The following is a 25,609-nucleotide window of genomic DNA, read 5'->3' as shown; positions in this document are numbered from 1 at the left end:
AATTTTATGCTAAGAGTGGATTTTTGAGCATTATTCATTTACCAAAAAAATAAAGAAGATTATGCGTGAATTTTTATAGAGAATTATGGAAAGGATTATGAATATAATTCATTTAGATAAAAATGAATTAGTATGTGTGCATAAATACTTTATGCTAAAAGAGGGATTTTCATGATATTTTATTTTGAAAAAATAGAGAAAAGAATGTGAAAATATTCATAGGGGTGCATCGAGAAAACATAGATAAATTTTAATCAGAAAGAGGAATCATGAACATATTTAACTTTTGGAATTATATGTCTAGATTCTCAAAAAATAGAATCTTAAGTATATTCTGAACGGGAGAAGGATTCCTAGAAAAATACCAGAAACATGCTTAGTTGGAGGAATGTAAATACTTGTGACTGACTATTCCAAGATTCATTGGGAAAGGAATATGGAATTCTTGAAAGGAGATTGAGGATCCAAAAGTGAACGAAAATTTAGATTTAACTGAATTGAGTTGAGAAAAAGTTAACTGAGCCAAGTAATGGCTAAGACTTAGAAAGTTCTGTCAGTATGAAAAGTAGAGTAACTGTACTTTTAACCTGGTTGATTGGGGAACAAAGATTAGGATAATTAGATCAAGGAAAGTTGATAATCAAACTTGATTCGCTCAAAGCGAAAAGATACCATCTTGTTTGTAGAAATTGGAATTGATGTGGGTGATGTGTGAAATGATGTAGAGTGATCTGTAGAAGGATGTGGAATGTGTGGATTGATGTGGGTGATGTGTGAAATGATGTAGAGTGATGTGCGGAAGGATGTGGAATGTGTGGATTGATGTGGATTAATGTGTAGAATGATGTGAAGTGATGTGGATTGATGGAGAATGATGTGGGTTGATGTGAAGTGATGTGGAAATGATGTGGGATGACATCAATGAATATGGACATGATGTGAATGAATGTGGAAATGATGTATGATGATGTGAATGAATGTGGAATGATGTGAGATGAAGTGAATTAATGTGGAATGATGTGGGATGATGTGAATGAATGTGGAAATGATGTATGATGATGTGAATGAATGTGGAATGATGTGAGATGAAGTGAATTAATGTGGAATGATGTGGGATGATGTGAATTGATGTGGATTGATGTGATGTGAATTGATGTGAAAAAATGTGGAATAATGAGAAATGACGTAGAATGATATAGAATGATATGGAATGATGAGGAATGACGTGGAATGATGTGGAAAGATGGGAATTTTGCTTGGAAACTGTATTTGTATGTGAAACCTGTTTTTTAAAGATTGTTTTATGTTAAGAATACTGGGGAAGCATTTTGACTGTCTTATGGAATGAGGTCGAGGGGACCTAAGTGAAAAATGTTGCAATAGCTGACAGAGAGTCAAAGAAGAACGTCTTGCATGGCAAAGTTGGTCAAGGTCTTGACCAGCCTGGGTTCGGTTAAAATGGTGAGCTTCCGGTACGATGGATGAGGGGCCAAGGAAGCAGTCTATGAGTGAAGCGCTAGGTCACCTGTGAAGGAGCCTAGAGGGTGCTGACCAGGATACCCATGCGTGCGTCGAGGAAGAAAATGAGTTGGAGTTGTTTTCTGAACATGGGCATGGATCTAGTTGATTGGCCTTGCTGGTCTTCAACGGATGAGTTCATGGCTCTTTTTGGTAAATGGATCTTGTTGGTTGATCTAGCTGATCTTCAACGCAGAGTCCATATGGATTTTATGGAAAAATCTTGATTATACTCCTAGGTACTATGAGCTAGGAACTTGATTATACTCCTGTGTACTATGAGCTAGGAACTATTTTGAAAAGGCCTCTGAGTGAAGTACTAGGTGAGCCTAGAGGGACTGACTAGGTGGCGAGCGTTCTGGTTGCCAATGATGCCATAGGTACGCCAAAGAAGGAATGATTGGAAATTGGATTTTATGGTTGGAAAGTGGAAAAGTTGGAAATTGGATCCTGGAATTGGAATACTGAGGACTATGATGGAAACACTGTGGTTTTATTGCAATGCTATTTTGGAAATAGTTGAATCTAAGAAAAAGGCAATTTCATATTGGGTGTGTAAGTGGTGAGTCTATTTAATTTTTGCTTGAGTACCGGCTAGGGGGCATGGGAACTCTTTTCCTTGGTACCCGGGACAAAACACAACCAAATTTTTATAATGGATCCTATCAATACAGTGGTTGGGCAGTTGGGATTGGATGGGTTAGGCTGGATCGATGGATTCCTATATTAAAATTCAATTCTGCTCAAGTTACGATAGTTGAAGTAAGTCATAGGATAATTCTTGTTCTATGGAAAAGAATCAACGGTTGTGCCTCTTTTGATGGAAAAAAAAGTGTTGGTCTCTATGAACCAAGTGCAAGTTCCTCCTTGATCCGGCCATGTGACCCGCGGGTTCGCTCGGAATACAAAGGATAGTTAAGGCTCTTGACTCGTTAGAAGATTTTTCATGGAGGAATCGCCTATGCTTTCTGGGCAAGGGAAGTTTTTTCCGGGTTCGGTTTTGGAAGAACCAAGGAATTAGTCTCTTGTCCTCTGACCTATGCATGAGGTTGCTACTTCCTCTGCTAGCTCTCCATAGTTCGATGATGTGCAGAGAGGGCAGGGATCTCATATTGTCATCAGATATGTAGAACACTGATTGCTTTTTTGTTTCACCTCCTTCGTGCCAATACCAAATGCCAATACCAAATGTGGACAAATATTGTACATTGCTCACTATGCCAATGCATGGATTAAATTTCATTCTGGACCTTGAAGGTGTAATTCTTGGCAAAATCCACGACCGAGACCACTACATCATCCAGGATGTTTGCCATGCATTCTTTGTACTGGTTGTGAGCTCTAAAGTTGTGTGCAATAAAGATCTTCCGATGATGTTGAAACTGTTGTAGTAGTGCAGACAGACTTGTTTCTTTGTACACCATGTTGATCCTTAAGCTTCCTCACAACAAAGAATGGCTTCAACTTTTGAAAAGCACGAAGCTCAATTTCACATTCAGAATGCTCCTTCTTGAAACACCCAAAAAACTCCTTTTGCATAAAATCGACAACCACATGTTAAAGTCTAGCTACACAACATAGAACCGTACATAACATGTTCATCAGCCATACATAAGGTAAAGAAAATTTTAGAATGTATAGAAGAATGAAGTAAATGGACAACAATCCTTGGGATTGTACTATGGAAAGGGAACATTTTGCACTATAGTAGTACTACAATACTATACATTACAATACTATAGTACTGTAGTACTATATTTAAGTACTGTGCATAAGGTACACTACAAGGTAGAGAACATAGCATAATATAGTACATGGACATAGATACTTGAGACAGTACTGTGCAGTGGAAACATATTAAAGTACAGTATAATACTCTGCAAAGGTAGCAGTCTAAAATATAGTATAGTACTGTGTAAGAGAAACATCGAAAAAAACCTAGCACAACATAGTTCTTGGAGTACAAAGTACACATAACTTGGATAACAAAGCACACTATAGTTCTTGGACTACATTTCTTGGGACAAAATTGAGCATAGGGAAGTATTATAGCCTGCAATATAGTACTATAGTACTATACTATTATAGTCCTATAAAGAAGGTACAATTTAATACTTATTGTCTAGTAACACTAATGCACAGATCTAATACTAGATGCACAATACCAAAACATGAAAAGAAATTACCTTTGTTATCTCCAGCAAATGCAAAGGGTGGGTTTCGTATTTTCACACTCCGACTCTCCTTCGGCATATATCCTTCTCTTGTTGGACGACACGCGAGTGTTGAACTTCCAAAACTGAAGGACACACTCAACTTATGGGCTCAAACAATCACTTCTAGGTTTTCGCACTCCATTCGCCCATCAAAAAGTCGAGTAGTGGGATGTCCACTCTATGCTTCTTCATATTGCGTGGATGAATGCCAAGAGCACCTGCAATTTTCCTATCACTGTGCCTCTTATTTCCTGTGTTCTCCAAGCTTGCAATCATATGAAGTCTCAGGGGGTTCACTATATGTAAACTCTCTATAACATGTGCGTTCAAGGCCTAATTTAAAAACCCCTTGTCTGTAAAATTTTTATGAATAAAACACACCCTTTTTCTATTCAATTTGTAAATACCCCCTTTAAATGGTACCCTTTTGTATGCAAAAAATGTGTAAAAAAGGGATTTGAAAAACCCTCTCTGTTGAACCCATGTGCTACGATTACATATTTATGAGTGACCCCCCCAAGTATGAAGCGCTACTCTTCTAGTAGTCAATTTGTCGTTGCTTTGTCCTCCTTTGATATGTGTCAAAGATTGCCTAAGGTTTCCGAGAGACGATGACCGTAGACACACCCTCATTAATGGAAGATGTAGTCGTTAGTTCTCTCAAGTGTGGGTGCTGTAAAAACCTTGAAAGGATGTCACTCCTTGCTTCTAAATCCAAACCACGAGTTCTGCGTTGGAAATATTGAACCAATTGCAAGGCTAGGTGTCGTAGATTCCTCTCAGAGACTCTGGATCTTGCACTTGCATTACCCACTGGCATCTAGATGTGCTGACATTGGCAACTATTCCTTCATCACTGTTGTTGCAGCCATCAACCAGCTGTTCAATATCTTCATGACTGTTTATTGCGATCCAATTGATAATCGATAATGAATCCATATCCATAACTAAAATATCTCTGTTATTGTTACAGGTGGTTAGATTGAAAGGGGAAGATGAATCCATTATAGGTATAGCCACAGTGACCAGAAGAGAGAGAGCAAGAGAGGAAGGGAGAGAGAGAGAGAGAGAGAGAGAGAGAGAGAGAGAGAGAGAGAGAGAGAGAGAGAGAGAGAGCACTGTGGCTATGGCACTGTGGCTGTGGTGTCCTCGGGTTCAGGCACAGAGAGGGAAACTAGAAAGCACTGGCTATGGCATGCACACTAGGAGAGACGGCTAATTAAAAGCTATCTTCCAAAATTTCGAATGTGGGCACGTAATGTGCGCCTACACCTAATTAAAAACATATACCAAAAAAAGATCCATTCACTTACACCTAATGAAAAATTCATACCAAAAAAAGTTATGGAGTATATAACTCATACCCTCTTTGACCCACGTTTAAAAACCCTTGTATAGTAAAACGTAGTACTTTCACCCTCTAAAGTACTCATTCTTTTTTTGCCAAAAAGGGTACTATTTGAGACACTCTATCATTCTTAGACTTGGCACCGAACATCTGCATTGCTTGAGAAGTTAGAGTGAGAAGGGCATCCAATTAAAATTGGGCCTACGTTGTCAACTATGTAAGTATAATGGTTTGCTAATTTATTTTGCAACTTATCGTTTCGTAGCATGTAACTTATAGTTTGCCTATATTTATGTAGGGAATTTCAAAAGAGGCTTGCAAAATGATGAGGAAGGGGAAGGAGGCGATGGTGGGAATGATGACAAGTAGATAGACTGAATATTTTTTAATAAAAGCTTGGCTCTAATCTTTTGTGACACAACAATGTAAATAGTACTCTCAGTAACATAAATATAATCATATTTTTGTGTAGAAGTATATCTTGCTTTTGAACACCTTTTCTTCAGTCTCTCTCAAATCTGAGTACCTATTATGGTACCAATGGCAAAATGGGATAGACTAGGGCTATTAGAGTTGACAACCCTACTCTATCCCATTCCGCCAATGTTTTTAATATACAGAGTCAGTATAAACATCGAAATAACCGTGGCTATAAGCTTCGATTTTAGCACGTCGCTATAAGCAGATTTCGATGCTTATATCCAATGGCTATTTTGACACTTATAGTGACACTTTTTATGATGCTTTTACCAATGCCCACTTTTATCTTTGCTTATACTGATGGTCTTATACTGACGCTTATACCAAGATGATATCGATGACGAGAGAGGATAAAGGAAAAAAAATCCTAAGTCTAAGACATCGGTATGGGGTCATTCACTTGTAGTGACTTATTATAGTGTGAAATGAGCATTATTTATCTCCCTCCTCCTCCTTTTTCTTCTTTTACTTTAAGCTATTGCCTAATTCTCCTAGAACTCTATCGATTTGGGATGATAAGGCAAGAGCAAGCTCTCTCTCTCTCTCTCTCTCTCTCTCTCTCTCTCTCTCTCTCTCCACACTTTGTGCTAAGAGGAGTTGGGCATCTTCTCTCTTTCCCTTGAATGCATATATGAAAATTTGAAATCGCCATCTCCCTTCGTAACCTTTTTCTCATTCTCTCCCTCTCTTTCTTAGCCGCAAGCATCTTGTAGGTTTTGCATTATGCACGCCTATATATATGAGGCACATCCTTTGCCTTCCTTCCCTTTTCTCTTCTTCTTCCTTCTCCTATCATGGTTAAACCCTTCTATACCATTTAAAAAAAAAACTTTCTTGTTGTGTCCAAGCATTGTTATATTTTTCATGATTTTGATTGTCACGAATTAGTTTGTGAATCTTTTTGGTAGTGAAAGTCTATGCACACGTGCACATGTTCATGTGCACGTGCATGTGTCCAAGGTGTGCAATGTACAAAGGTGTTAATTAATGTGAGAGTTGGTACTGAACTTAGAGTGTCTTGCTAGACTTGAACCGAGGTCCACAAGTTGGAAGCCATATGAGGGCCATCATTGTGGCTAAAGCCAATTGGAATGAATAAAGGTTTTTGAAGGTTTTGCAGTGGAAGGTTTTCAAACTTCTTATTACAAAAAAAGCTTTTAATTGTGTTTATTGATGTAAAAAACTTGATATCTGGATGTAGAAGGTTTTTGTGTTGATTGTAAAAAAAAAAAAAAAGAGCTTTCTGCCAGTGGTAGGCTACTTTGATTTTGACATATCCTGGGCCCTATTCCCTGCAGAGGAGTCGGCAACACTGCTCATTCACGTGATTCTGCACATGGCCGAGGGTCTGCGACCACAAGCAACGAATCGTCCGGAGCAAACAAGAGGTGTAGGAGTCATCGGGGGCTGCGAAGGCTGAGAGACAGACGCCAGAAGACTCACGGGTCTTCGAAGCCCTTTCCTTCCCCGACAGCAGATTCAAAGGAAACGTTGTGGACCTCGTTCCTCTATAAATTGAGACGGCAAGAACCAGCTGAGCAGCTCTCTCTCTCTCTCACACACACACACACACACACACACCCACGCACGCTCGCAGCCCCCTTCGCTTAGGCTTGCAAAACTCATGGCTTCGCACCTCAATATGCAGCTCACAATCTCCACCACCCACCTCCTCTTGTTAACGATTGGCCTTGTCCTGGCGGCCGCCACAGGCGCTGTCGCCGGCAGTCCTGCAGGCAGCTCCATCGCCAACTCCTCCTCGTGCGACAATAGCAGCGCCATCAAGACTGTCATAAGCAGCTGCGAGACGTACGTGATGGGCGTGGCTCCCCCGCCGATGAGCAGCGGGAGCAATGCTTGCTGCAGCGCCCTGAGAACTACACCGCTCTCCTGCATCTGCAGCGGCTCTTCGTCGCTGCCCACGTACATCATGCAGCTCATCAACCAGCAAGCCGTCAAGAACGTCATGAAGACCTGTGGCTTGCAAATCCCGGTTGGAACCACCTGCGGAGGTACTCTCAACTATCTCGTCCTTCTCGCACACGCACTCGCACTCGCACACGCACACGCACACGCACACGCACACGCACATGCTAACATGTGGCCTTGTTTGCAGGCGTCAAAATGGGGAACTGAGAAGCTTGGACGCTGTCCCTTAAGCTAAGATCATTTTCCACGACATTTACTATATCGTTTCCAACTAAAATTAAACAGTTGCTACACGTAACCCCTATGTTTATTAGCCTTTATTTTGTAACATAGCCTTCATAATAAACTCACACAATGGCTCTCTACATTATACATAACAAGAAAAATTGAAGAGCTTCCTTGCTTGTATTTGGTGACATTTTTTGTTATATTTAGATAATGGCATTCCTTGTGTACACTCCTCTTTTCTGTAACATTGATAATTTAGTTCGTTTTGCGTGTGAGAGAGGAGGGGATCGTGCTACTTAATACGTCATTTTAAATTTCTAGATTCTCTTCGTGAAGATTGCATTGTATATCCAAGGGGTTTTGCACACCTAGAGTGGGGAAAAGAGGGGATTGTTTGTAGATCTCGTGTGGGTGGGGGACAAGATGGACTAGGAGACTCTCTCATCCAGAGCTTGGGCAGACATGTTGTATCAACACATGATAAGTGTCTCAAGTATGTAACAACCAAGGATGTAATGACAATGTATATGCTTGTCGTGTATACAATGTAACAATTCCTTACTGTGGTACATGTACTCCCCCTATAGTTTCTAAGTCCAATTTGATTTGCTTGTAATCACACCAAAATTTAAAAAATCATGCCTTTAAAAAGCTTTGAACATGCAAATTTAAATGTTAAAGGAGATATTATGATGAATATTTAAACAAGAAGCTCATAATCCCTATTTCACACCATAATAAATCCTTATTCATTGTCAAGTGAGTAGATCGTTCATTTTATATATGTGGCTATGTGGACAGTAGCAAACTAACCACAGTGACTAACCAATTGCCTCTTTGGGCCCCCCTAAATCTTAGAGTGAGTAGATCTTCATTTTCTATGTGGGCATTAGAAGACTAACCAATTGCCTCTTTAAGCCCCTATACCTAAATCTTAGACCCTAGTATAAAACATTATAAATATTATTTACCAATTGAAAAAACCTTTTACACCCTTCCAATTTGATACAAAGAAAACGTTTATTTCTTTTATTATTGGTCAAACAATTTTATAACCTTAAAATTTACAAGTCATGAAAACCTTTATTTTCCAAGGTCAATTCTCAAAATGTACCACTTACCTAACATTAAACTTGAATTTTTATTGAACATTGCACATAGTCAATCTGTGTGTGTGTGTGTGTGTGTGTGTGTGTGTGTGTGTGTGTGTGAGAGAGAGAGAGAGAGAGAGAGAGAGAGAGAGAGAGAGAGAGAGAGAGAGAGAGAGAGATGAAGTGAAATATGTTCAAGTCTTTAAAATTACATAGTTTTGAAGAAATTGTATACATTTCCCTTACGGCTTTATGTGTTATAACACAAAGCACTTTGCATGGAGATCATGCTATCAAAGTAATGAAAGGTGTACGAGTATGGAGTTTTACAACACAAGGGAAAATACTCCAATGTGTAAAAAAATAATACATATATATAGTAATCAAAATAATTAAAGAATCATGGCATATTCAACTCAAAACATCCCAAAATTTGAATTACTATACTTAAACACAATGTAGACTTAGTTGAACTTCCTCATAGCGATTCTATGCTTGAGGTCCACCTAAGAAGGTTTTGTTTCTTTCTAAGAAGAAAAAAATAATAATTATATATATATATATATATATAATACATGAAGAAATTGGCATTTCAAAAGATCTCATAAATTTCTATTTGAAGACCCACGGAGAAGGAAAATAAAAGGTACTATTTAGAGCCATGCAAAAAAATGGAACATTAGTGTACACTTTTCTTAGTCTAGAAAGACCAAAATGAAAACACTTCAAAGGTTCACAAGTTTATATCAAGGCATCTAGCAGGACAAATTATTGTAGCACCATGGACATGGTTATATGTAAAGAGTATACAAAAGTATAAGTATCTAACAAAGTCTTTTAATGCTAAAGGGTACTAATTGCAAACTAAGGTTATGTGTAAAGAGTATGCAAAAGTTAAAAGCATCAAACAAAGTCTTGAGTATCTCACAAAGTCTCTTAATGCGGTCCCTTCTCTATCTAGCCATCTCCTTTAGAACACTTCTTTCTGCCCCGCCTCTGTCAGTTCCCTACCTGCAAGGGTTAGGTTTCCTTTTTCCTTTTGTGGCACGGTGTCACTGCCATTGGTCTTCTCCCCCTCATAAAGGATTTCATGGCAAATGCTCTGTCAACCCTGACGGAGGCCACCCCTGCGTACAGCCCATGATTTCTTTGCGAGGTGGCACAACCCGACTCAACCCAACATCCTACGCCTGGCTATATTTGGCATCTTAGGCTTTCCTGTTATAGTTTTCTTTCTTGGTCTCATGAAGGAATATGTTTCCCTTCTCCTGGTGATAGGTGGAGTTATCAGAAGAGAGTTATGGAATCCCTCCCCACCACTGTTTTGGTTCTAGCTTGAACGACAGGGATTCCTTCTCTTTGCATCTGTATAGCCTCTTTGGAGACACTTCCTCATGTCATATCACTTCCTCATTACACAGCAGGCAGAGCCGCTTTTTGAAGCACCGTCCATCAATCCCTTCCGCAAGCTAACTTTTGGTTCATGGGTGGTGATTTTAACATAGAGACGACAAAGGACAGACTCACAGGAGGCACGATCACAGTTTTAGACATGTCTGCCCTCGGAGGATTTGATTCTAGCTTTTAGAGGACAAGACCCTTGGCATTTACAGAGTTCGGACGCAGCCCTAGGAGTCTGTGCTTCTTGAGATCCATGACAAAAGGAGTACATGCTCCAACCTTTCCAAGTTAGACTGGTTTAATAAGGATGAGTAGGCTTGTGGTGCAGGTGTCATGGTTGGTACCCTGTGGTGGTAGGTACTACTTTCTCCGATCAAGTACTTGCCATCATTCTCTCCCCTAGAGGACCCATGGAGGCAAGAGAGTAGATTTTCTCACTATTTTCAGCCTGCTCTATAGAGACTTTGAACACAGGCCTTGGAAAGATCAATAATTTGCTATAGGAGGCCACATAGAGCACACTGGATATCTTCAGAGAGTAGGAGAGGAGCATCTGTCAGAGCCTTACCTCCCTACATCTTTAGGAGAGTACTCTGGATAGCCCATGGATTGAGGCCTAGATGGCTGTAGCTTTTAGCCCTATGGTTGCATGGCTTAGGTCCATTAAGGAGAAGAGGGTGGAGTACAAATACCATACTAGAGTGGAGATTTCTTCAAAATTACATAAGCCCACACAGGCGGAGGGATGGTATCCACATATTGCCAGGCCAAGATGGATCCATAGTGGCTGATCCCTACTAGGTGCGAGCCATTGCCACGGATTTCTTTCGTTCCCTACTCACAGGTGGAAGTTTCGAAAGAAACTCAAGAGTCGACACAACTAGTCTAAGAAGAGGAGAGATTACAGTCCCTCATACTACCACTAAAATTTAGAGTCTATTAATAGATAGTATAGATTAAACGTTTTATGCTTCTTGGACTCCTTCATTCCTTGCTTGCCTTGCTATATCCATCAACCCTCTCCAATTGTTGGCCCTTCACCCACTTTGCCCTTGGATAAAATTTTGTAGAATGCATTAAATCTTAAGAAATTTGGTTTTGTTTCAGTACACCACATGTTGTTTTTCATTATTTAATCAAAAGTAGATCTTACAATATTAATTCTTGATGTAAGTGTTTAAGAATTAATTTTTGTGAAAGGTGGCTAAGGCTATAAAATTGGTCTAAACTACATAAACTGATCTCTTTTCATTTCGTTGTCTTTCTAGTTACTATAGAGAAGAGGCATAGTGAGCCCGTTGCCCCCCAACACATTAGACTATAGATGGAGGTAAAAAGAGATTCATCTTCATAGTGGTTCTCGCTCATAAAAGGCAGGGGATGAAGAATCTAATGAAAGAGGGAAACCTACAAACAAACCTATTTAGCATATGCATCCATTAAGTAAGCAAGATTCATTAGCATACAAAAGAAGGCAAAAGTAGAGAAGAGGGTTGTATCATACGATAGATGGTACGATAGGCGAGATGCCCTCCTTGTAGATATGATGTCGACTTGACCACCTATCGTGTGCTTGGCAAGATTCATTAGCATACAAAAGAAGGCAAAAGTAGAGAAGAGGGTTGTATCATACTATAGATGGTACAATAGGCGAGATGCCCTCCTTGTAGATATGATGTCGACTTGACCACCTATCGTGTGCTTGGCATCAATGATCTCTACCCAACTGAGATTGATCTCACCGCTCATGATAATCGGCTAGTCTCACACATTACTCAGATGACTTATGAGATGGGCCATGATAATCGGCTAGTCTCACACATTACTCAGATGACTTATGAGATGGGCCATGCAGATATTTCACTAGGCTTTGAGGAGCCCACGGAGGTTGAGGATTAGCTAATTTTTAGTAGTACTAAAGGAGAGCAGGCACACGACTCTCGAGTAAGTTGGTGGTGCAGGTCCTAGTGGCACATATATAGAGATAGATGCAAACCACATTATGGCAGCACACATGAGCTCACTGAGTAAAGTGGGAGGCACAGATGAGGACATACTTTACATTATGGGTACAAAGGCAAATCCAGGTGCAAAATGAGCATGAGAGGCAGAGGCTGAGAGGGCACGCTAGGTGGTGGGAAAACTGATTCTTTTCCTAGCTGTGCTAACTAGCCTTGTTGAGGTCCCAATTAATGGGTGGTAGCACTAGCAAATGAGGGTATCATAGAGCAAGTTATAGGGGGCTCTTTATGGCCACAACACATTAAAAATCAGGTGTTTGGCATGCACATTCCAACAAAATGTGCTCCAATGGTGACCAAACTTTGCAAGTATGTATATATAGACTTCATCATCACTCTTGTAAATTTTGGTCACCATCCAAGCTCATTTGGTTGGAATTTGCGGATGGCCAAAGGCCCAATTTTGAGGGGGTCTCTAAGGCCATTACACATTAAAAATTAGGCATCTTGCATGCACATTCCAACTAAAGGTATTTCGATGGTGACAAAACTTTGGGACCCCATGCTCACTCTTACAAAGTCTAGTTACCATAGGAGCTCGTTTGGTTATATATAATTAGAATGTAAGGACTAAAGGTCTAATTTCGAGAGGGCTCTCTAAGGCCACGACACATTGAAAATTAGGCATCTTGCATGCACATTCCAACTGAAGGTGCTCCAATGGTGACAAAACTTTGCGGACCCCATGCTCACTCTTGTAAAATCTAGTTACCATAGGAGCTCATTTGGTTAGAATGTAAGGACTAAAGGTCCAATTTTGAGGGGGTTCTCTAATGCCATGACACATTGAACATTAGGCATCTGGCATGCACATTCTAACCAAAAGTGCTCCAATGGTGAGACTAAACTTTTCAAGTGTGTATATGTAGATCTCACCCTCACTCTTCGAAAGTTTTGTCATCCTAGCTCATTTGGTTGCAATGTGCAGGCCAAAGTGCCACCAACTACATAACGACCAAAAGATGCAACAATAAAAAATAGTAAACTAATCATCAACACCATTTGTGGCTCTCAAAACATCCAATATCCTCTCATACTCGTCTGCATGAAGCCCATGAAGCCGCGAGAGAGGTCAAGAGCCACTTTTGTGGCTCTAAACTCAATCAAGCAAAATCTTAAAAATATAGTTGTGATCAACCTTGCAATGCTAGGATTAAATGTAATGTATCTCTCTCCTCCTGTTCCTGTTTTGTTGAAAATAGTAGTCTACCACATGCTATGTGCATCAAACTATGACTATCCATGGCATACTTGTTGACCATGCTCTTCGGCATAGAGCATCTCAACAAATAGTAGTCCACTTGCTTTTTATTGCCATCGGTGGAAAATGACAGCAAAGACATATCCATGGTCAATAAATCTACTAGCTCATCATAGTTAACTGCAAACACGGCACCATCATCATGTTCCATAGATGTACAACATACATTGGATGCTTTTTTGGTGTTATCACTCGCTCGCTCTAAGGATTTGCCCATAATGATAGTTGATATACACCAAAATAGCCACCTAAAGTGCAATAAAATTTTATCTTAATACAATGGTCAAAAGCTATCTATTACATCACAAAGAAATCAAAGATATTATACCTGCTCTGAAAAATAGTAGTCTAAAATTCATCTTGATGGTTATTAGGGTACAACACCCTTAGTATGGATAGGTCTTTGGCACTAAGAAGAGTATCACGTTTTGGCTCTTTAATTATTATATATTATTTGTTGCAATGTGGAGAGAAGACTCGGGTCTTTGATTGTTATGGTATTATTTGTTGATGCAATTGGCAGTATGCCAAATCTAATCCAAGCCATCTCTAAACCATTTGGTCTCCTAGGCCACTAGTTCCCATATTGTGAATACGAGGATGTTGGGTGCCCGAGCTGCTCAACCATGGCTACACCTCATAATGGGGGCCGTACAAATATGAGTTATTCCTCATAATATAGGGGCAGTACAAACATGAGCTCTGGTGCTTGGACAATATAATATATGGGTGGAGCAATGATATCCAACACACCCACACAAACTTGTGGGATGGTGGAGTCTTTGTTGTTCATCTCCCCACGCACACAAGATCTATGGACACGATTCGGTTTTCCCTTCCACATCTATAAACCCCTTGGATATATAATACAATCCTCATGGAGAGAATCTAAAAGTCAAATGATTGAACTTTACGTAGCATGTATAGTAACCCCCCTCCTCCCCCCCCCAACCATACAAACTACAAAACTAAATTCTTGTGTGGTGATACAAATTATCTGACCAAAAATACCACCTAATATAAGCACATAATTTCTTCAAATTTTCATGTTTTGATAATACTATGATTTAGAGAGCCATTCCAGAGAGATTTATATGTAGAGTTTTCTTTCCTTTAAAAAAATGTGAAAGAGGGTACTTGAATTACATGCCATCACTTTCCTCTTTTTTATATTATAAATATTAACAGTCTTTTACAAATAGTCTATCCTGACAGCCTAACAACTTGGTAGACCAAAATTACATCAAACTGAATCCCACTTCCTATTCAACAAGGCATACTAGTTCTCGCATTTCATCCTGAGTCCCATATAAAAGATGAATTTCGCCAAGAAAAGTGATATCCCAGGTGTATACAAGCAATTAGAAGTGCATCAGAAGTAAGAAGTATTTGAACACTGCTATGAAGACTGTGTTGCAAAATAAAGGTTGTCCGATTACAAGCAAATCGGATTGGGCTTAGAAACCACACGGATTACGTGTAGAAAAGTGATTAGTTGGTTCGAATGTTAAACGGTGCGTAAGAGACCTTCTCAGTTCCCCCATTTGACGCCTGCAAACAAGACCACATGTTAGAATATTACTAGCGGAACGATTCGTGTGCGTGTTGAAGAAGGACGAGACAGTTGAGAGTACCTCCGCAGGTGGTTCCAGCCGGGATTTGCAAGCCACAGGTCTGCATGACGTTCTTGACGGCTTTCTGGTTGATGAGCTGCATGATGTACGTGGGCAGCGACGAAGAGCCGCTGCAGATGCAGGAAAGCGGTGTGGTTCTCAGGGCGCTGCAGCAAGCATTGCTTCCGCTGCTCATCGGCGGGGGAGCCACGCCCATCACGTACGTCTCGCAGCTGCTTATGATGGCGCTGCTATTGCTGCAAGAGGTGGAGTTGGCGACGGAGCTGCTGCCCGGATTGCCGGCGACAGCGCCCGAGCCGCGCGCCAGGGCGAAGCCAATCATTAAGAAGAGCAAGTGGGTGGTGGATATGGTGGGCAGCATGTTGAAGTGCGAAGCCATGAGTTTTGCAAGCCTAAGCGAAGGGGGCTGCGAGCGTGCGAGCGTGCGTGCGTGTGCGTGTGTGTGTGTGTGAGAGAGAGCTGCTCAGCTGGTTCTTGCCGTCTCAATTTATAGAGGAACGAGGTCCACAACGTTTCCTTTGAATCTGCTGTCGGGGAAGGAAAGGGCTTCGAAGACCCGTGAGTCTTCTGGCGTCTCTCGCTCAGCCTTCGCAGCTCCCGATGTGTTTTACGCCTCTTGTTTGCTGCGCACGATTCGTGGCTTGTGGTCTCAAAGCCTCGCCCATGTCCTTACGCTTGTACACACGTGAATGTCCTCAGCCGTATTAGGGCCCAGACGGTTAACCACCTACACCTTCCACATCCAAGATTGCCAGTTTTTGACATAAATCGATTTTTATAAAAGAAAAATAACAATTTTGAAAACCTTCCAATGCCTTCCAAACATTCAAGCACTTGCATTGGAATTAGAATGCCTATGCTTCTTTTCTCTATGCTAGGATTAGGCACTTTGCTTCTTTTCTCTCTGCTCGGATTAGGCACTCTGCTTCTTTTCTCTGTGCTTGGATTATGCACTTTGCCAAGAAGTTTGGAAGGGATAAAAAAGTTCATCTTGTAACCCTCTATTTATTCACTACACACCTTCTTACACACATGCAGGTGCACATATATACCTCAAAAAGGCTTTCACTACCACAAAATAAATCATGAGGACAATCAAAATGATGAAAATTTTAACAATGCCTGGACAAGGAGAAAGATCATAAAAACAGTAGGGAGGAATTATACAAGGGCAGGAAAAGGTATTAGAAGAAGCAAAAAGGGAAGGAAGACGAAGGATGTACACCCCACATACCTTTATACATAAGTTATGTAAACCTGCAAGATGTATGTGGCCAAGAAAGAGGGAGAGAGAATGAGAAAGAGGTTGGTGACATGACCTTCTCTACCAAAAGAGACATGGAGACTTGAAACCTACATATATACACCCAACAAAAAGACAAGAGAAGATGCCCACCAAGAGAGAGAGAGAGAGAGAGAGAGAGAGAGAGAGAGAGAGAGAGAGAGAGAGAGAGAGAGAGAGAGAGAGAGAGAGATTACTCTACCTCATCATCTCTTCCCAATTCTTAATTTGGAATCAATGGAGATCCAATCTAAGTAAGCACAATAGCACTCAAAGTGGAAGAAGAAGGAAGGAAGAGGGAGAGAAAATAAACTCGTAATACTCATGTCACACCATAATAAAGTAGGCACAATAGCTTATTTAGTGAAAGACTAGTTGGGAACTTGTGCTTCGCACGTCTTTTGAGGCTTCCAAAATCAAGTTCTACCCAAACCTCCTCAAACCTCCTCCTCCCCTTCCCGAACCTCCAAATTCTTGCCATGTGGCAGCTTTGTGACTCTTCCTTAAGATAATATAGAGAAGAAGAAGGAGAAGGGAGAGAAAATGAACAAGTTTATAATATTAATTTCATGGCATAATCAATCCACATTTAGGTCAAGGTCCAAGGAATTAATTTCTAGATGTGGCCATTTGGACACTAGGTGATGAGCTAGTGGTTGGATACCCGTAGGCCCAACTCTCCAGCCCCTATAATTTAGTCTTAGACCTAAGTATAAACAAATTTCCAAATGTTATAGAATTTGAAAACCTTTTACACACTTTTCATATCAGATAAAAACTATGTTTTTCCTATTTGTTATCAATCAAGGTTTTCAATATACCTAATATTTGAAATTGTGAAGATCTTTCTTTATTATTTTTAAGGTAGATTCTCAAAATTTTACAATCACCTAACATTTTTATTTTGTACACACTTTTGCAAGCATTCACTTGTATTTTAAGGGACATTACTAGGGTGGTTGTAAAATAAGGGTGCCTAGTTTTGTTTGGTGGCGGTGGAAGCCTTTTATAAAGCAGGGAGTTTTTCCACACTTAATGGCTAATTGCACCTAGTTACCCACATTGAGATTTCACTTTAAAGTCTTCTAATCAAAAGCCACAAACTTTGTTGGGCCCTGAGAATTATACTATGATAAAAATTGGAAATTTCTAATGCCTCATTTTTGTGGGTATAAATTCATTCTATCCCACATTTGGATAGGTGGACAATATGCTCTTAAAATGTTACTATCTTTTTTATTTTAGTTCTAATGCCCTTACCACTTTGTACTTTAATAAATTTAAGAGTTGTAATAGTATCAAAAAATGCATCTTATTTTACCCATCATCTATCATCTTAAGCACTTAGAGCACTTTAGGTGGCTATTTTGGTGCATACTAGCTATCAACACGCAGAGATACACTTGGATGGAGTTGCCAGCACCCCCGAGGCTCGTATCATTATCAGGGAGTACCATTTTTACATTAGTGATCACTCACATGATACACATTTTGTATAACATTGTTTCTCCCTTCATGATGCATTTATGATAGATCATGCAGTCACATCTCATAAGTGGTGGATTTGGTCTGATGGTTGTGGTGGTCAGTTCAAGTCTTTGAGGCAGTTCTATTAGCTTTATAGGTGGCACTTCGGAGACTGGTGACGGATAGGTCATTTGGAGCTTTTTTAAGACTGGCCATGGGAAGGGGTAGCATGACGGTGCTAGTGTGTGCGTGAAGAATGCTTTACAATGTCACCAACTTCAGGATGATGCAGAGAGGTTTAGAGATGCATAGCAGGTGGTGGAGTAGTGTATGAGAGGCACTTGAGTGGCAGTGCGACTTCTTCATATCCCACACGTGATGTGAGAATGGTTAGGAGACATTATTGGTGTGTTGATGGCAGCACTATCGATCACTCGGTGGCATTCGATTGCCAAGCAGTTCTAAGCACTTTGGGCTTTCACTCCATTCGAAGAACCTCTCGCATCAACCCCACTATCTTCACACGATGATTTGCATGTGATTGTCATGTCTGCATGGGTTGATCCTTGGACTAAGCGAGTGATTACACATCAGCATCCTATGCATGTTGTATCTATGACACTTGATGCTAGCGCCATGTTTGTAGTTGACTATGATGAGCTTACAAATTTATTGACCATGGATGTTCTTTGCTATCATTGCTCCTGATGGCAATGAGGAGCAGGTGGACTAATATTTGTTGAGATGCTCTATGTCGAAGTGCACTCTCAAAACGAGGATGCCATGGATGGTGATGGGGTTTGGTTTGATGTAGATAGTATGGTCGTGTGGTAGGTTACTATTTTCAGTGGGCTCGTAGGCATGGGAGGTACATTCAGTTCTAGCAATATGAGGTTGATCGTGAGGCCTACATCTTGTGATTGCCATTAAGCTTTGCCTTGATTGAGTTTAGAGTCACAAAAAGCGGTGCTCCACCTCTCTGGCGGCTTCATATAAATGAGCACGAGAGCATATTAGATGTTTTGAGAGCTAGAGAGGATACTGAGGATATCATCGAGAGTTGTACTTTGCATTTTTATTATTATATTATGGGTGTTTCACTTTTTCTCATTGTAATTTGTATCTTTTGATGTCTATTTGTTTGCTATTCAAATGTGGTCCGATGGTGACCAAACTTTAAAAGAGTATATATGTGGACCCCACCCTCACTCTTGCAAATTTCGGTCAGCATCATCAGACCACATTTGACTATAATGTAAGTGCCACAAAGACCCACATTTGACTATAATGTAAGTGCCACAAAGACCCAATTTGACTATAATGTAAGTGCCACAAAGACCCAATTTGACTATAATGTAAGTACCACATTTGACTATAATGTAAGTGCCACAAAGACCCAATTTTCAATGTGTTGTGGCCTTAGAGAGCCCCCTAAAAATTAGACCTTTGGCATGCACATTGCACACAAATGTGGTCTAACTTTGCAATATTGAATATGTGGATCTAACTGAACTCTTTCAAAGTTTGGTCACACCATCGGACCAAATTTGGTTGCAATGTACGTGCCAAAGACCAATTTTCAATGTGTTGTGGCCTTAGAGAGCCCCCTAAAAATTGGGCCTTTGGCATGCACATTGCAACCAAATGTGGTTCAATGGTGACCAAACTTTGTAAAAGTTAGGGTGGGATCCACATATACACTCTTGCTAAGTTTGGTCACCATCGGACTACATTTGTGTGCAATGTGCATGCCAAAGGCCCAATCTTCAATGTTTAGAGCCCCCAAAAAATTAGGACTTTGGCATACACATTGCAACCAAATGTGGTCCAATGGTGACCAAAATTTGCAAGAGGGAAGGTGGGGTCCACATATACACTCTTACAAAGTTTGATTACCATTAGATCACATTTGTGTCCAATGTGCGTACCAAAGGCCCAATTTTCAGGGGGCTCTATAAGGCCACAACACATTGAAAATTGGACTCTATAAGACCACAACACATTGAAAATTGGGCCTTTAGCATGCACATTGCAACCAAATGTGATTCGATGGTGATCAAACTTTGCAAGAATGAGAGTAGAGTCCACATATACACTCTTGCAAAGTTTGGTCACCATCGAATCACATTTGGTTGCAATGTATGTGCTAAAGGCCCAATTTTTTGGGGGCTCTCTAAGGCTACAATACATTGAAAGTTGGTTCTTTGGCACACACATTGCAAGCAAATGTGGTTTGATGGTAAAACCAAACTTTGCAAGAGTGTATATATAGATCCCACCCTCACTTTTGTAAAGTTTTGTCACCATCATACCACATTTGTGTGCAATGTGCGTGCCAAAGTCCCAATTTTTAGGGGGCTCTCTAAGGCCACAAGAGATTCAAAATTGGGTCTTTGGCACGTACATTATAACCAAATGTGGTCTGATGGGTGACCAAAATTTTCAAGAGTATATATGTAGACTCCACTCTCACTCTTGCAAAGTTTGGTCACTATCAGACCACATTAATTTATTGTCATGTGCGTGCCAAAGGCCCAATTTTCAAGGGGCTCTCTAAGGTCACAACACATTTAAAATTGGGCCTTTGGCATGTACATTGCACACAAATATAGTCTGATAGTGACTAAACTTTACAAGAGTGTATATGTGGACCTCACCCTTGCTCTTGCAAAGTTTGGTCACCATCAGACCAAATTTGTGTCCAATGTGCATGCTATAAGGCCCAATTTTTAGGGGGCTCTCTAAGGCCATAACACATTGAAAATTGGGTAATGGCATGCACGTTGTAACCAAATGTGTTCCGATGGTGACCAAACTTTTCAAGAGTGTGTATGTGGACCCCACCCTCACTCTGGTAAAGTTTAGTTACCGTCGAATCACATTTGTGTGCAATGTGCGTGCCAAAGGCCCAACTTTCAAGGGGCTCTCTAAGGCCACAAAAATTTGAAAATTGGGCCTTTGGCACGCACATTATAACCAAATGTGATCCGATGGTGAGGGTGAGGGTGAGGGTGAGGGTGGAGTCCACATATATAAACTTTACAAGAGTGAGAGTGGGATCCACATATATACACTCTTACAAAGTTTGATCACCATCGGACCACATATGGTTGCAATGTGCATGCCAAAGGCCCAATTTTCAGGGGACCCAAAACATTGAAAATTGGGCCTTTGGCATGCACATTATAACCAAATTTGGTCTGGTGGTGACCAAACTTTGCAAGAGTGTACATGTGGTCCAATGGTGACCAAATTTTGCAAGAGTGTACATGTGGACCCCACCCTCAATCTTGCAAAGTTTAGTCACCATTGGACCACATTTGGTTGCAATGTGCATGCCAAAGGACCAATTTTCATGGGGCTCTCTAAGGCCACAATACATTGAAAATTGGGCCTTTGGCATGCACATTGCAACCAAATGTGTTGTGGCCTTAGAGAGCCCCATGAAAATTGGGGCTTTGGCACGTACAGTGCAACTAAATATAGTCCAACGATGACCAAACTTTGCAAAAGTGTATATGCGGATCCCACCCTTAGTCTTGCAAAGTTTGGTCACCATCAGATCACATTTGGTTGCAATGTGTATGCTAAAGGCCCAATTTTTAGGGGGCTCTCTAAGGCAACAACACATTGCAAATCAGGTCTTTGGCACACACATTGCAACCAAGTGTGGTTTGATGGTGACCAAACTTTGCAAGAGTGTACATGTGGACCCCACCCTCACTCTTGCAGAGTTTGGTCACCATCTCACCATATTTGTGTTGCCAAAGGCCCAATTTTTAGGGGGCTCTCCAAGTTCCACATCAAGGATTGACAAAGGTGCTCCTTTGATAAAGCTTGAGAGAGGGCTACTGAAAGGCCTGGTCCTAAGCTCACGAGGCTATCTACAAATTTGTCCTCAAATGCTGGGCTAAAGGCACGAGCCCTCATCTCTATGGAAATCCATCTCGCATTAATTGCCCTCTTAAGTGAAAATTCTCTCACCAACATAAGGGGTAAGCTAGACTAAAACTTTTCCCAGCTGTCAGGCGTAAATCTGAAAGATGTTTTGGGCCTGTGTATATATGTGTGCATGGCATGTGTGAAGAGCTTTGTTTGGAATGCGTTGGCAGGTGTACAGGGTGGATGGTTTTGTTTTGAGGCCTGTCCGGAGTAAGGTCAGCTGGTGGTTTGATGGCTCTGAATGTGTGCGCATCCCCAAAGAAATGAGTGGGCACTGGAAGGTTATGTTGGAAGATGTGGAAGCATGAGGGTAATTAAATATTGATGTGGCCAAGGTAGCCTTGAAACATGGTGTGAAATCGGAGGCTCTAAGCATTGTGGCTATATTCCAAGAAAAATAAAGAAAATAATAATATCTACATGGCCAACTTATTGAAAGCCACTTGGCTACTTGTTTGGTTGCCAACGTAGCCGCCAGCGTGACGTTCTGGAAGCTGGCGAAGACGCCTTGTGTGGAGTAGCCATTTTTGGAGCCGGGAGCGGAAGAGGAACTGGGGCTTTCGTTTGGGGTGGCTAGCACCAGCCACCACAGGCGTGGGAGTGATCGTGTGGGTGTTGCGGTGGCTGGGCGCAGCCGGAAGCGCCTTGGAGCGAACAGAGCTGACGCCTTCTGTGAGGACGCGCCTTGTGATGACTGGGCGATGTGGAGCGAAGTGTAGACAGGTGGCTGGTGAGCGTGGAGACGCAAGGTTGGCAAGGGGAGCCGCGTCGACTGTATTTGAGAGGGAGCCACCTTGGTCAAAGGTGACAGGCTGGCGACAGTGAAGAGGCCCGTAAGAGGAGCTGAAGCCTGCAGGGACAGTCGTGTGGGTGGCCGCCTTGTGTAAAGAGCCGCTTGGTAAGTGAAGGCTCTTGAGTCTGCAGACAGAGAAGGGGAGGTTGCCGCCTGGTGAGATACGAAGGCTGGCAAGTATGTGAAGAGGGCTTCGACGCAGAGGCAGAGAGGACGGGCTAGGTGAAGCCGCAGCTGGATGCAAGACAGAGAGACGGCGACTGCTGGGAAGCTGCCGTGAAGAGTTGGGTTTTGAAGAGGTGTGGACAAGCGAAGTGCAGAGGCTGGTGGGACTGATAGCACGTCAAAGACAGAGACAAGGGACAGGTGGTGCTTGGGTTTGTTGCGAGGCTGACAGAGGATCAGCACAGAGAGTGAGAGAGAGATGTTTGGTGTAGCTGCTGCTGGCGACACATGCAGAAGTGATGGGCTGCAGAGAGAGTTGAGGGTTAGCTGGTGGGGCGCCCTCTGAAGAGAGAGAGTGGCCGGGTTCTTTCTGGTGTGGTTGGCACAGCATGCAGGCGAGAGGTTCGCGGTGATTGGGGATGTGGTGTATCTTCGATAGTGATTGACAGGTCAGAGTGTTGAGATCGTGTGGTTGCAAAGGCTTGGTCGTCAGACGCAAGGTCGTAATTCCTGAGGTGGTGTGGCCGTGGTGGAATTCCCTTGGCAGTAAATCTAGGCCTGAGTGTCGTGTATATGAGATGGTTGTGTGAGTAAGGCTTCTGTGTCGAGAGAAGCTTGTATGGTGTGTTGACTAGGAATATAATTGTTGGGTGTTTACCTTGTCTATGGTGCCCCTGTTTTGTGCTGTCTTTCTGGCGTGGGTGGTGTGGTGAACTGAGAGAAGTGTTCCAGCCGGTGGCTGGTGGTGCCCCCGTTCGTGTTAGTATTTCTAAGTTTGGGAGCTGAAGGGCTATAGAGGCAGTGGTCTTTTCTTCTTTTTTTCACCTCACATTCTTCTGGTGCCCCCACAGAGGATACTCAGGTGTTGTTCTTTGCTTAGAAGGGTGTATGTCCCACTGAGGAGAGCTCAGGGATTGTTATAGGTTGTCATGATGTGGTCTTATCCAGAGTTTCATGGCAGGAAGGGTGAGGATGTGTGTGACTTTTTGGAGCAAATGGAGTTGGCATGCATTAGCAACCATGTTACAGATGAAGAGCAGGTTTTGAAGCTGATAAAGATTTTCTTAAAGGGAGATGCCCGAAGCTGGCTTAAGGATTTTGAAGCGCACAGGATGCGGCATGTGAGCTACATGGTGTTTTGACCTTGGACAGGTTGAAAGAAGGCCTTTTGGAGCGTTTTCAGCAACAAGTGGAGGATTCTAGTTTGCTTTGGCAGGAGTTGAGCATCTTGAAGCAGGTCCATGGGCAATCACTGGATGATTTTGTGAAGGTCAGGGTTGAGTTGAAGAATCCCAAGTCATTTGATGATGCTGTTAGGATTGCTAGGGAAAAGAAAGGCAAGGTTTTGAAGCAGATGGAGATGGGTATTTATCCGTATGAAGATGTTGTGTCTGCAAGGGATATGCAGGTAAATTTGGTTGAGGTGGATAAGAGTTATATGCAAAGTTTGATTAGACAGGAGCCTCAAAGGCCTATACAGGTGCAGAGGGGGATGTTCTATATGCCTTCTGATTTCTTTCCAAAGTCTTTAAAGCAGGTGCAGGTGCAGGTGAATGAAAAGCAGGATGAGGAATCTGGGTCACGAGTTGAGACTTTTGCAGATAAGGAGTTGCCAATGGATTCTTCTTTTGATCTGGATGATATGCATGCACAGGGAAGCAAAGAGGATGATACCTTGGGATTGGCTGATGATGAGAAGGAAGAGGAGCTGGATACAGGATGCTTTGAGGAAGATTCTTTGCTTGAGTCAGGGGAGGAGGATGGGGTAGAGACTTCTAATGAAGTGAAGATGGTTTGTGATGCGGATGTGGAGAGTGTGGAGGAAGATCCTATTGTTATGGATTTTCTTGGACAGCTTGATGGTGGTCTGGTACCTGCGAATGAATGGTATGGATGTTTTTCCATTTGATGCATTATGTGCTGGGGAGTCTTTGGACGATGATACTAGGGGGGTTGGCAACATTCAAGAAGATATGCATGTAGATTTGGCTGATAAAGAGCGTTGTGAGGTGAGTATTGTGCTTGAGGATGATATATGGGAAGTTGTGAGCCTTGATGAACAGGAGCCAGAGATGGAGATGGATGCTGATGTGGTTGAGAGTGTAGCTAAGGCTTCTTTGCGTGTTGCTGAAATGCTAAAAGCAAAGTGCATGGATGACAAGGGTTCTGAATCAGTTGAGCTGTATGGTTGTGAAGAGATGCCTGAACTACAAGAGCTGGAAGTGCTTGTGGACACTGTTGTTGGAAAGGATGTGGATTTTGGTGTGCAGAAGGGTCAAGATGCTGGAACCTCGCCTTCACTGGTGTTGATGAATTGGATGCTAAATGCTGTAATGCCACAGGTTTTGAAGACGAGGAGGTTTGTTGTAGGTGAAGTGGATGTAAATGATTTTGTGGTGCATATGGTTGATGTTTGGTATGTAGTGATACAGCCATGTTTTTTCATGGATGTTGGGGAATGGGATGGTGAGTTGCTATTTCCTTTTGATCCTGGTGGATAGCTATTGGACTTTATCTTTGCTGCTGAGCATGAATGCTCTAGCAGATGGGGGGGTTGGCAAAGTATGTCAGGCGTAAATCTGAAAGATGTTTTGGGCCTGTGTATATATGTGTGCATGGCATGTGTGAAGAGCTTTGTTTGGAATGCGTTGGCAGGTGTACAGGGTGGATGGTTTTGTTTTGAGGCCTATCCGGAGTAAGGTCAGCTGGTGGTTTGATGGCTCTGAATGTGTGCGCGTCCCCAAAGAAATGAGTGGGCACTGGAAGGTTATGTTGGAAGATGTGGAAGCATGAGGGTAATTAAATATTGATGCGGCCAAGGTAGCCTTGAAAC

The 25,609-nt window shown here is 41.8% G+C and overlaps 2 protein-coding genes across 2 annotated transcripts; one reads left to right on the top strand and one right to left on the bottom strand.

Annotated features, from left to right (window-relative positions):
- The first annotated feature begins 7,087 nt into the window (after positions 1-7,087).
- Positions 7,088-7,944, top strand: LOC147630068 (uncharacterized). The gene is made up of 2 exons (XM_086810914.1): positions 7,088-7,574; positions 7,679-7,944. Exons 1-2 carry the CDS (start codon positions 7,187-7,189, stop codon positions 7,696-7,698), a joined length of 408 nt encoding a protein of 135 aa, XP_086667040.1. The 5' UTR covers positions 7,088-7,186; the 3' UTR covers positions 7,699-7,944.
- Positions 7,945-14,911: 6,967 nt separating this feature from the next.
- On the bottom strand, positions 14,912-15,617 carry LOC147630067 (uncharacterized). Its single transcript, XM_086810913.1, has 2 exons — positions 15,128-15,617; positions 14,912-15,044 (listed from the first exon to the last, which is right to left on the bottom strand). The coding sequence occupies exons 1-2, from the start codon at positions 15,504-15,506 to the stop codon at positions 15,025-15,027; spliced, it is 399 nt and encodes a 132-aa protein (XP_086667039.1). The 5' UTR covers positions 15,507-15,617; the 3' UTR covers positions 14,912-15,024.
- Between the last annotated feature and the right edge of the window lie 9,992 nt (positions 15,618-25,609).

This window comes from Cibotium barometz, chromosome 17 (genome assembly GCF_041138505.1).
Source record: "Cibotium barometz isolate CiBa-2024 chromosome 17, ASM4113850v1, whole genome shotgun sequence".
In the NCBI taxonomy this organism is placed as follows: domain Eukaryota; kingdom Viridiplantae; phylum Streptophyta; class Polypodiopsida; order Cyatheales; family Cibotiaceae; genus Cibotium; species Cibotium barometz.
This window is presented reverse-complemented; position numbering and strand designations above follow the sequence as displayed.